Genomic DNA, 13065 nt, shown 5'->3' on the forward strand with positions numbered 1-13065 from the left:
CCCGAGGGACACGGTCGAACGCCTTCTCCAAGTCCTTTTTTATTTATCGCTTAAACTGCAATATGTTTCAGACATCACTTTTAATCTCCAGTTTGAAATATGACAAACTTTTCTTAAAGTGCAAAACCAGATGAGAAATGAAAGATTTCACATTAACGTTTAAAAATGCAAAAGCGAACTTAAATTGAGGCATTAGTAAAACTCAGCCTTTTACATTACACTTTACTTTCATTAAATAAGAAATGAAATTAAAACCATGTGAATAAGTTTGTTCATACAATAAGTCCTTAAAATCATGTTGCACCAATGTCCTCCAACTACTTCCTGTTGTCTTCTTCTTTGTGATTTGCGTCAGTGGCAACTTCCTGTTGTTGATCATGTGATGCATAAAACGTGTTTTTGTTGTAGTTCTGCTAAATAAACCAATTTCTAAACAGCCAAAAAAGCTCCTCATGCTAACACCAAAACGTTTTATCAAAAAACGAGTTTTTGGAAAATGGCGAGTTCCATTAAGTGAATTCATTTTTGAAATGTCAAATTGTTTAATTACATTTTTCATTATTTAATTATATTATAATTTTTGTGTTAAATCTGGTTATTTATAGATTTTCTTTATTATATCTAATATATTTGAAAAAGAAATGCAGATTGGGAAACTGAGATTCCTATGCACAATGCTACTTTTCACTCTATTGGCTCATGTTTGTAAATCAGCCAATCCAGGAGCATCATTTCTTTTTCTTGCCTCCAATAGGCTAAGAACGTTGATAAGGAAACTGTAGCCATCAGCTTCTGTGTTCAGACTACGATGATTTTCACAGTACGTCTTAATGCATCTTAAGGTGTATGTTGTGTTTGAGCAGTTATTAATGAGTTAGATTCTCTGGTATTCACAGATCTTAGATAGTCGTGTGGGTTATCGTCCTTAAACTCCATGAATACGAAGTGAAACCAGCTGTAGCATGTCAGGACGGACGGGTGAGACTATGTGGAAGGAACCAGGAAACCTTCTCCTGGTTTAGGTTAACCTAAAGAGCTGCTGCCCTGCGTGACTCACAGCTCAGTCATCTTGTTGTTCTCCACTCTGCATTAAGGCCCCCTGTGTTTAATTTTCCTTCACACCATCGACTTGCTCTCATTCCTCCATGTTGGCTCTCGGGAAGGTTTGTTCAGGCGTCTCCCTATCGCCGCCCTGTCAGCGTGTCATGTCTCATTGCTGCTCAACATTTCCACCATGCCTGTCAGCTGCAGCCTGCCCTCCTTCCACTGTCACTCCCTTCTCGTCTCCTTCCCTCCGCCTGTCCGTGGATTACCAGTTTGCCCCTCAAATATTCGCTCTCTGGCTCAGTTTGTCCTCCTGAGTTGGTGGGAGGTTGGCGGATGGAGGGAACACGGCTGTCTGTCTCCTGCCTGGATGTATAAATATTTATCTCTCTTTCTGCTCAATGTCACCTGCTAATACCCTTCTGTCACCGCGTCACCGCTATCACTTCCTACTCCAGGGGTCCTGAGCTCATCCCAAAAGTCAATGCAGAACATGTCAGCGGTTCGGCGGCGGTTGTTGTTGTTGTTGTTCCTTTGTGGGGTGGGAAGTGTTTTTGAAGCAGGGGGGGCGACGGGGGAGTCGCGTTTGGAGTCGATCCAGATTCTGAACTGACTCCTCGTCTCTCCTGGGTACAGTCAAGGTTTCCCACTTCATTAATTTATAATGTACTAATGGTAATGATTGGAACTCATGAATAATTCAAACCTGGAGGCTGATGCCGATGTGAAGAATTGTTCCCATCATGAGTGCTTCTTTTTTTTTTGCTCGTTTAATTTACAGCGTCTGTTTGCAGGTAATCATTGTCATTTAGGCTAATTGTATCTGTTGTCAATACTCAGGTGTCTTGTAAGTGGCTTCCCCATCACTTGACGCTGACATAATGATTTGTTTTGTGGGCTAATGACCTGCTGCCTTCCCTCTCCGCCTCGCCTCCGTGGTCCTGCTAGCCCTGCCTGCAGTACTGGCCGGAGCCTGGGATCCAGCAGTTCGGCCCCATGACTGTGGAGCTCCTGTCCAGGACTGCAGATGATGACGTCATCATCCGACTCTTCCGGATTCAGAATATCACACGGGTAACTTGAATCAGGACTCAGATCTTTATTCAATTTATTTTTAGTCATTTCTTAGACTCTTTGAGTCGTGGTTTCCTTTGTTTCTTATTTAATGTTTATACTGACTGTATTTATTGTGTGTATTGACAAAATTTGTGCAGTTAAGTCATTTTAGCCTAGTTTGTCTAATCTTTGTTTTTAGCTAGATAAATGTCTTTCTGTCCAGGGACAACAGATAAAAAACTGCCTTTTGGCTAATTTTGACACATTTGCAAAAATGTTAAATTAATGTGCATTGTCGCTACCTAATCAATTTCATTTAATTTGGGATATCAGTAAAAGCAAAATGTAGGGCATGTCCACATTTGCAAAGAGTGTTGGGAAATGTAGTATCCTAAAATTAAGCTACGTTTAATTGTAGGGACTTTTTCTGTCTGACCAGAAAAAGTCCCTGCAAATGTCCTATTGGATAATTACTGAAAAGGTGGTTATCATTCAGCTATCAAGTTTTTTAACCCCAACTGTTTCAATGAGTAGCTTCTCATTTCTTAAACAGACCTGTTGGAACATCCTGAAAGTATTTTAGTGGGTTTAAGAAGGTTCAGATCACTGACCCGAGGCAGAGAAAACGTGATTTCAGAAACTACCAAAATTAAGTTGAGAACTGTCCAAAAACCGGAAGGCAAGTACAGAAACCTTGTGAATCCTGAATGACTATGATTGGCGAACTGAAGAAAAACAACATGAGAGCTCAAGGTTGTAAGGTGAGAGTGTTTCGATATAAAGGGAACCCAAGGTATTGTGGGACTGTACAGCTTTGTTGCTATAAGAAAACCACTAATCCAAGAGAAAAACTCTTCAGTCTGTCAGGGAGGACTGCTGATGACATGGGAATATTCTGAGATGACAACACCTGTATTCATAGGGCTCACATTGAGAAAGATTCAGGGTTCAGGGAGCATGAGACGTCATTTTCACACATGGATGGAGCCTTTAGGGAGTTCTGTGGCCAGACTCCCCCATCATCAGTACAAGTTTTTGGTGAAAAATGAAAAATGCAACACCGGATGGAAATATTTCCTAATCCTCAGTAATCTTCGAGCATACTCGATTACTAGTAGGAGAAATGTCAAACAAAACACTAAATGAACACGGAGACATGTCAGTATTGTTCATGGTGTTACATCAAGAACATTTCAGCATTCTTTACAGTTTCCACGTGTCTCTCATCTAGTCTCTTATCTCATGCCAACAGTCAGCCGTCCCTTAGCGTGGCGAATCCTGACATATATATATATATATATATATATATATACTGTATAGCTCAATAGGTAAGTCACCAGTCTTCCACCCGGGAGACCCGGGTTCGAGGCCAGGCTGGGGGCTGGGGCAAAAAGTTACAACGGTGACATTGAGCTGTCAGTGTGGGTCCTTAGGCAAGACCCTTGGAGCTATATAGCCTACCTCATACCATGAGAGACACAAATAAGCACCCTGATGAAAAATGGGCTACTGGAACAAGACGGAAATGGGCGAGAGGTGAAAACATGGATCTGTTGGAATGCTACTACTCAAGTAATCCTAGTCAGAGGGGCTACATGCAAAGACTGTGGGAGGAATGGTTAACTCGACATCCCCAGTCAACACTAACTGCCAAACAACTAGTAGCTCAGTGTTCCAACATCCGCAAACGGCAACTGCTGTCACAACTTGAGATTGACGAGGTACGACACAAGTGCTACGGGAAGGAGCCAGGATGCCAGGTCAGAAGGGAGTCAACTACAACTCCCCGCCCAGAGACTGGGTATGTAGCCCCAGTAATGAACGAACCATCTGAGCTGAACGAGGCAGCAACTGACCTGAGAGAGAGATTCCAGAGAGAATCATGGCCCGAATGAACACCAGACGACCCCGACGCCAATTACAACGGCTGAGTGAAGTACCATCAGAAAGTCTCATTGAAGATGTGAATGCAGCATTGAGAACGATCCCTACCAACACCATAACAGAAACCAATGAGCTGATATACAACTCAGCATCAGTGATCCTTGAGATGCTTGGTTATAAGAGSAACCATGACACCCAATACCCACCATGGAAAAGACGGTTAGAGGCTAAGATCAAGATCACAAGGAGGGAAGTGAGTCAACTGTCMGAGCTCCAAAGGGGTGCAATGAAAAGATCAGCACCCAAAAAGTACAGCCAGATGCCCATACCTGAAGCACTCGAAACTGCCAAACAAAGGCTCCAAGCCTTGGCCAGCCGCCTAAAGAGATACACGAGAGAGAATGAAGCCAGGAGGATTAACCGGCTCTTCGCCACCCAACCAGCTAAAGTGTACTCTCAATGGCAGGGTAATAACAACAGAGCAGACCCACCCAGGCTGGAGACTGAACAATACTGGAAAGGCATATGGGAAAGGGAGGCGTCCCACAACAGCAATGCACAGTGGCTAACCTCTCTACGAGAGGACCACAGCAACCTCCCGGAACAAGCCCCGGTAACCATCACTGTGGCAGATGTCCAAGACAGAGTCTCGGGTATGAAAAACTGGACAGCACCAGGACCTGACATGATCCATGCCTACTGGCTTAAGAAACTCACTGCCCTCCATGAGCGACTGGCAGCTCAACTGAACCAGCTGCTACAAAATGGGACTCACCCTGAATGGTTAACTGAAGGGCGCACAATCCTGATACAGAAGGATCCCTCGAAGGGTTCAGTCCCATCCAACTATCGGCCAATAACCTGTCTCTCTACAACATGGAAGCTCATGTCAGGCATCATAGCGGCTAAGATAAGCGGGCACATGGATAAATACATGAGCAAGGCACAGAAGGGCATAGGCATAAATAGCAGAGGAGCCAAACACCAACTCCTTGTAGACCACACAGTCGCCCGAGACTGCAAAACCCGACACACCAACCTGTGTACCGCTTGGATTGATTACAAGAAAGCCTATGACTCAATGCCACACACTTGGATCATTGAATGCTTAGAGATGTACAACATCAATAGGACTCTAAGAGCCTTCATTGCAAACTCGATGGGGCTGTGGAAAACCACCCTTGAAGCCAACTGCAAACCACTTGCACAAGTGTCCATCAAATGTGGCATATACCAAGGAGATGCTCTGTCCCCACTGCTGTTCTGCATAGGCCTGAACCCTCTCAGCCAAATCATCAACAAGACTGGCTACGGATACCGACTCAAGAATGGGGCCACGATCAGTCACCTCCTCTACATGGATGACATCAAGCTGTACGCCAAGAGCGAGCGAGACATCGACTCACTGATCCACACCACCAGGATCTACAGCACTGACATTGGGATGTCATTCGGACTAGAGAAGTGTGGTCGGATGGTTACAAAGAGAGGGAAGGTCGCCCACACAGAAGGGGTCTCACTCCCAGAAGGAACAATAGCAGACATAGAGCACAGCTACAAGTACCTGGGAATACCACAAGCAAATGGCAACCTCGATGAGGTCACAAGGAAAGGAGCCACAGCCAAATACCTCCAACGAATAAGGCAAGTCCTGAGAAGCCAGCTCAATGGCAAGAACAAGATCCGTGCAATAAACAGCTATGCCTTACCAGTAATCAGATACCCTGCCGGAATAATTAGCTGGCCAATGGAAGAGATGAAGGCCACGGATGTTAAGACTAGGAAGCTACTAACCATGCATGGAGGATTCCACCCCAAATCCAGCACCCTGAGACTGTACACGAGCCGTAAGGAAGGAGGCAGAGGACTAGTGAGTGTGAGAGCCACTGTCCAGGATGAAACATCCAAGATCCATAAATACATCAAGGACAAAGCCTCAACGGACGATGTGCTCAGCGAATGTCTCAGGAATGGGGAACAGAAGACAAGGTGCTGGAAGTACCATCATGGGAGGACAAGCCCCTACATGGGATGTACCACCGACAAATAACTGAAGTGGCTGATGTCAGGAAAACCTACCAATGGCTGGAGAAAGCTGGACTCAAGGACAGCACAGAGGCTCTCATCCTGGCCGCCCAGGAACAGGCCCTAAACACCAGAGCAATAGAGGCTCAGATCTACCACACCAGAGAAGACCCAAGGTGTAGGTTGTGCAAGGAGGCCCCTGAGACAGTCCAGCACATAATAGCAGGGTGCAAGATGCTGGCAGGGAAAGCGAACATGGAACGACATAACCAAGTGGCAGGCATAGTGTACAGGAACATCTGTGCAGAATATGGACTGGAAGCCCCGAGATCACAGTGGGGAACACCCCCAAAAGTGGTGGAGAATGACCGAGCTAAGATCCTGTGGGACTTCCAGATCCAGACAGACAAGATGGTAATGGCGAACCAACCGGACATTGTGGTGGTGGATAAAGAACAGAGGAAAGCCGTTGTGGTGGATGTAGCAATACCAAGTGATTACAACATCAGGAAAAAGGAGCATGAGAAATTGGAGAAGTACCAGGGCCTCAGGGAGGAACTGGAAAAGACCTGGAAGGTGAAGACCACAGTGGTGCCTGTGGTTATCGGGGCCCTCGGGGCAGTCACCCCCAAACTGGAGCAGTGGCTACAACAGATCCCAGGAACAACATCAGACATCTCAGTCCAGAAATGTGCAGTTCTAGGCACAGCCAAGATACTGCGCAGAAACCTCAAGCTCCCAGGCCTCTGGTAGAGGACCCGAGCTCAGAGGATGAAACAGACCACCCGAGGAGGGTGAGAAGGGAATTTTTTTTTTTAATATATATATATATATATATATATATATAATATATGTTTGAGCCACATGGGTATGCTTCTGGAAAACTCCTCAGAACAGCTTTCTGTGTTTTTTTTTTTACATGGGCTAATTGCCTTTTACAGAAGCCAGTGATTTCCTCTGTGACCTGATATATGCTAATGATGTTGATCAGGGAATAAAATGATGGTAGTTAACACCATGCAGTCATTCTAAAGCGGGAGGTTAAAGACTGGCCTACACAGCCTTCCAGTTCTCATGACAAGAAGGATAATATGACATTTACAGTATTTCTTATATGAATTGTCCAGTACTAAGAATAGCAATGTATTTATCTGCATGATATGGAATGAAACACTAATACTATGATCAAACATTTTTTAATGGCTTTGAAAAATAAACTGCAATAGGAAAAGAACCGTCCAGCATCAACTTTTTTACATATGTGATACTGTAACATAAATTCAGTTACATTACATAAATGTTGAGATTAAAAAATATTTATTATTATGAATAAACATTTTGCACCACAATGTTTACAACTGAATAATCTAGATGCCATCAGAAGCGCGAATGTATTGTAGAACTATTATGTTTTAAATATGCAGTTGCAATAATGGACTTTGTGGTCCAGTTCCAGTTCAATTTAGAACAGGAAATATCTGCCTTCAGAGCATAAATGGAACACAGCTTTGGTGAGAATAAGGACAGGATTAGCTGTGTTAGCATCCTTAGGACCATCTATGGACGCATCATCATGGCTAGCTTACCTTAAAACTAGCTTTCCTCAAAGCTAGCTTCTGTAAAATTTCTGACATCAGGGTAGCTCCTCTGAAACATCTTCATTTTCACTACAGCACTAGAAGAATTCTGTATATTTGTGTTGATATGCCAGTAGAACTTGCTATTGGTTAGCCTACTTGTACAGTCTCTGGCTTTGCATCTGTCTGTAGCACCGTATCATTTTGTGTTAGATGTACGGTCAGCAGGGATGCTGCAGATTATTACTTGGTAATAGCAAAGCTGGAAGACTTCATGAGGTTTCAAAAATTAGTAGTGATGTGTGACTTCAGCAAGTTTTATTTTCTTTGTAGTCAGGAAGAAAGAAATTGCAGATCTGAAGTGTCATCACTAGATATGTCAGCCTGACAGTGTCAACTGCTAAAGCTGCTTTAAATGTTCACTTTCTCTGAGTTCAATAATGGTTTCAGTTAAAAGATCATTTCAGGTTTTACCTTTGGAAATCAACTACTCCAGCTCCTTGCTGCTGTGGGAGGAATTTAATTTGATTTCATTTATTTTCTGAGAGCTAATGACGCTTGTTGATGGTGAAGTAAACCCATCTTGGCTGCTGGAATGATTTCCAGCATAACAATCCTACAAATAATTGTGAACTGCTTTTCTTTTAGCATTGACTTGAAATAAATACAATTTTCGGTTTCAGGCTCTTAAAGTTATGATATTTTTACTGAGTGGGATATTTAAAAGTGACTAGAATAATTGTTTGCTTGTGTGGCTGGTTTTGTCTTAATAACATTAGTTCAAATTCTCACATGGGTTGTCCCACTTGTAATTACGATGGAGCAGAACAGACATGCCTGTTTACACAAATTAAAGGTTTATTTCAGTATAATTCTTGAAAAATTCTGAAGCCGAACCCTGTCTGACCTGCCGGGTTCAAACCTACCGGCCTCAACGTTAGAACACGTCATAGAGAGCATTCTGAATAAACATATCGAGGCTGATTTTTATTTTTATTTTGCTGAATTGGAATATTAGCCATAAATTTAAACTGAACATAATTCAGAAACCAAAAGAAACCTTGAAATAATCTTTGTGCCCTAGGTTTTAAATTGTGAGGCAATGTATTGGCTTTGGCAACTCTCCACCTCTAGGGGGCGCAATAATGTAGAGATTACCTTGAAAACAAGCTGATCTGGCTAATGTTGGGAGAGGACACACAAAAATAAATGCTTGAACAAGGAAAGAAAACAAATTAACAGATAGACATGCCTCCTCGACAACAAAACTACTGTTGGTGGGCAGGCCCCACATCATTGTTGCCATACCAACAGAGAGCCCTGTGTTCTGCATAATCCAGACTTAAATAATAAAGCCATGCTTGATAATAGAAATCTCACCAAGACTGGATATATCCTGTGTGCTCTGGTTTATTTTTCTACTTGTTTAGTGGCTTCTCATGAGGACACGGTAAGAGTCCTGATGATCTTCTTCATTAGTTTATGAAGGTTGCAGCTTTTATGCTGTGAGACTTCAAGGAAAGAACTGATTTCTCCCTCTTACCCCCCCTCCTCTTTCTCTGACTTGTGCAGCTGCAGGAGGGTCAGCTGGTGGTGCGCCACTTCCAGTTCCTGCGCTGGTCCCCGTACCGAGATGTTCCCGACTCCAAGAAAGCGTTCCTCAGCCTTCTGGCTCAGGTCCACAACTGGCAGCGGGAGTGTGGCGAGGGACGCACCATCGTCCACTGCCTGTGAGTCTGCTGGTTCTCAAAACCAAGACGTATTACCGTCATAAAGACCGGTCAAAACAACACACACTCTGTTCCCTGATCTCTTTAGCAACATGTAACTCAGAGTACTTTATTCTGCAGGTCAGAATGTTTCACAGATTCCATCCCATCTCCTGTATTTAAATGAGAGCTTTTCATTCATCTGCAAAGTCTGCCGTTTGGCCTCTTTCCTGACAGCATCCATGATCCGTGCTCATTCAAACCGTGAAATTCCCTTCTGATTTTTAGGACACCTGTTTTAGGCCACTCATTGCGCTTTGCTGCTGTCTTTATGTCTGATCGTTTTGGAGCAGGAACGGCGGCGGTCGCAGTGGCACTTTCTGCGCATGCACCATGATCCTGGAGATGATACGACATCACAGCATGGTGGACGTGTTCTTCGCTGCCAAGACGCTGCGCAACTCCAAGCCAAACATGGTGGAGACCATGGTAAACCAGCATTAGTCTCTGTCGTCCATCGATGTTAGCGGATGTGGCTTGTGCGTCAGATTTATGGGCATTCCAGAAACGCGTAGCAAAGGTTCCAGCTTGGGACATTAGCATGTAAAAAAAGAAAGGGAAAAAAAAGGAATTAATTGTGTTATAATTACTAACACGTTGGCACATCGATGTAATTAACTCATTAAAATGAATGGGTTAAAGTCCCACCTTGAACATATACCTATACATATATACTCTATACATTGTGATAATGCACTAACTTTTTTCATACACTCATCATCATTAATGTCATACTTCTCATGGCTTTATTTTTTCTTAATCATTCTTTTTTTTAAAGGTGTATTGATGAGAAAACATATTAATTCAACTAACTGTAAAATCAAGAATTGGGCTCACAATCTTGAATTCATGTTGCTTAATCCAAATGATCTCAAATATAATGTGGCTGAAGCCAAAATGCCACTATTGTGACATTTAGCAAACAGAATCATTCTGATGTCTCTGACTGACCTAAAACTGGAGACGTTTGGTTAGATTTAACTTCAGACTGAGGAAATAAGTTGTGAACTTCAGCTGCGTGGTGGCCATTCAGAGCAAAGATTGATGATTTGTTCTGCTTCCAGGAGCAGTACCGTTTCTGCTACGAGCTGGTCCAGGAGTACCTGGACTGCCTGGAGGTCAGATAGCGCCAGCTGCTTCCACCGCGTCCCTTCTCAAGGAAACGGCCAGGATCTGGGATCCCGCTTCCTGGATCTTTGCCTCATTAGTCCCTAGCATACTGCTCTGGTTGGATCCTTCGCCATGCCTGGATGAGAACATTATCAACCCTACAGACCTTAAGAGAAAACTTAAAACTTGTAACATACCACTCAAAACAACTTCCCCTTCTCCCCCCTGATCCAAGCCGGTCTCTTCCGTGCCATGTAACATCTGCCAAACCAGAGGACTTTAACCGGAGAGCTGACTCCGTCTCCTACTCCTTACAGGATCTAAAGAGCTCCTCTGTATCCTGCCTTACTCTGAACAAACACTGAAAAAAGGAACAACAGTTGACGCCATTCGCTGGGTGATATTTTGTGTTTGTAACACTGTAAATGGTGCAATCTGCTGTTGGTGAACATCCAATGTCGTTCTGTACTGTATTTGAATTTCAATGTGGATGAAGCCGACGACCTGAGACTGACATATGGAGAAAAGGGAAGCCGACTTTTATCTGATGGATGTTTGTGTTCGGTGGATCAGTCTCTGGCCTAATTTCTCTTTATTTATTTGTGTATATCGATGTTTTATTTTTCCTCCATCGGATATTTCTAGATGTTTCCAATGTCTTAATCACTGTGCCATTCTCTCTCTTTCTCTCTGTCTGTTACTGGGTTAGGGTTCAGCATCTGCATGCCCGGTCTTAACTGTCTCATTGCAATGTGTGACCCAAGTCTGCTGTAAGAGAAGAATTTGTCGCTTTTTAGGTTTGTATTTATTCAATGTGTTTGATTTTCTAAACAGTGTAAAAAACAAAAGCAGGAGAAGAAATAAAATATGCTCCTAACAGCAATGCATCTCAAGGCGTTTCTCCTAATTTTAGAGTACACTCTAAAACTTCAGGAAGTTGGGATTGCAACCACTGAAGCAAATTCACTCATCATTCACAACTGTTGCACAGACCTGTAATTTTCACCAGTTATCACAACTTTTTGGCGAATCTGATCAATAATCTTAACACTTTCTGTATTTCCTTCTCTCTGACCGATCACTGCAACTCATCTGAATTTTGACCAATCATCTTAGCCTCCTTCTAATTTTACTTCCTGTTTCATGACGTCTCTTGAAAGTCGAACCCGCACAAAAAAAGCATGGTAAAAAAAACGTGGTAAAAAAACAAGCTAAATGATAACAGCCTCTTTTTCTTTTTTGCATAAAACATTTTCAGATGTACTGTAGGATCTGCTCTTATACTCTGAATATTCAATTATATTTCATTTTCAGTTGGTTTCATATATATTCTACAAGCTGAACAGAGAATCCACATAGTGCAGTCACACATCAAGCAGATGAACACATGCAGCTTTTTCTGTTCAGTGACTGTGGCCCTAAGAACTACATATAAACAATTCAAATATCATAATTCAGCTATGATCATGGTCCTGACTTGTGCATAGTTCAGTATCTCAGGGTTTATATATTCACCTGAAAGCTGAATCCACTCTCTGAAGCCAACCTGAAAACTGGAATTACAAGCAGCACTTAATGCAGAGTTTTGAAATCGGGGAACATTTTTCAAATTGAGTGGATCAGAAGTCAACAGGACTATCTGAGGGAGACAGAATGCATGTCCCTTTGTCTCTACCTAGTCAGAGACCAGGGTAGAGATGATATTCAGATGGGACTTTATAAATTCATTTTTATTGATTGATTCAGCTACCTCCGTGATGCACTCACGTGCTCATAAAGTTGCAAATGTCTGCACCAAGTAGTCAAGTGTGTGAATTGTAATGTTTGACGGATGACCTTCAGATTGTCCCGTCGCCGTTTTATTAAAAATCCAGCCAAAGATGGAAACTATTCTGTTAACACGACCCCTCACTTTTATCAAATTTTATGGAATTTTGCTTCCATCAACATTTTCTAATGTGGTACTTTAATCTGCACGTAAAAAATACAACTAGAGTTTTGTTGTATTTACTAAAAAACAGCTGATAAAGATTTTTCTACCTCACCTTGATGAGTCAACCAACAGGGAGCAGCCTCATCTTTAACAGATAGTGAAGCAGTAAATGGAGCAGAACAGGAAAAACTCAATAACTATCCACATCTAGGCAACATATATCTATATGAAAATAGCAGCTGGTGAACGACAGAGGTGACAGGAGATCAGCTTAATAGCAACCAGTGTCGTCCTGCGAGTGCATCTGATATTAAAGATTGCATAATTGGTATGAAAAACATGACGCCATCATGGGAATTACATTCTGCTCCTAACTGAAGTGCTCTCAGGTAAAACCAGGCAATTTCAGTAGATTATCAACATTTTTCTGTTGCACTGGAAAGGAAAAACCTTCACAAAACAAAATACTTCATAACCGAGGACCGGAAATTTCAAGTTGATGGATTTGTTATCGTTTTTATCACGCAGCCACTGGAAAGATAAAAGTGGGAAGAAATCAGACGGCTGAAACATAACATGTTGATTAGGTTCATTTTATGGAAAGAATCAAACATAGAAAACATTATGACCAAGTTGCTGTTAGCATGTTTGTCCCTCCTTTTGCTGC

General features: G+C 42.6%; 1 protein-coding gene across 6 annotated transcripts in view; it reads left to right on the forward strand.

The window, feature by feature from the left end:
• ptprua (protein tyrosine phosphatase receptor type Ua) overlaps positions 1 to 10835 on the forward strand; it is a 201884-nt gene extending 191049 nt beyond the window's left edge. For all 6 annotated transcript variants that reach the window (XM_008421304.2, XM_008421306.2, XM_008421305.2 and 3 more), the window contains 4 exons: positions 1993 to 2118; positions 9159 to 9316; positions 9649 to 9784; positions 10420 to 10835. In XM_008421304.2, coding sequence (XP_008419526.1) covers positions 1993 to 2118; positions 9159 to 9316; positions 9649 to 9784; positions 10420 to 10482 — 483 coding nt within the window. In that variant the 3' untranslated portion in view covers positions 10483 to 10835. The remainder of the gene's footprint in view (positions 1 to 1992; positions 2119 to 9158; positions 9317 to 9648; positions 9785 to 10419) is intronic.
• Positions 10836 to 13065: the final 2230 nt, after the last annotated feature.

Source organism: Poecilia reticulata, linkage group LG11 (assembly GCF_000633615.1).
Source record: "Poecilia reticulata strain Guanapo linkage group LG11, Guppy_female_1.0+MT, whole genome shotgun sequence".
Lineage (NCBI taxonomy): Eukaryota > Metazoa > Chordata > Actinopteri > Cyprinodontiformes > Poeciliidae > Poecilia > Poecilia reticulata.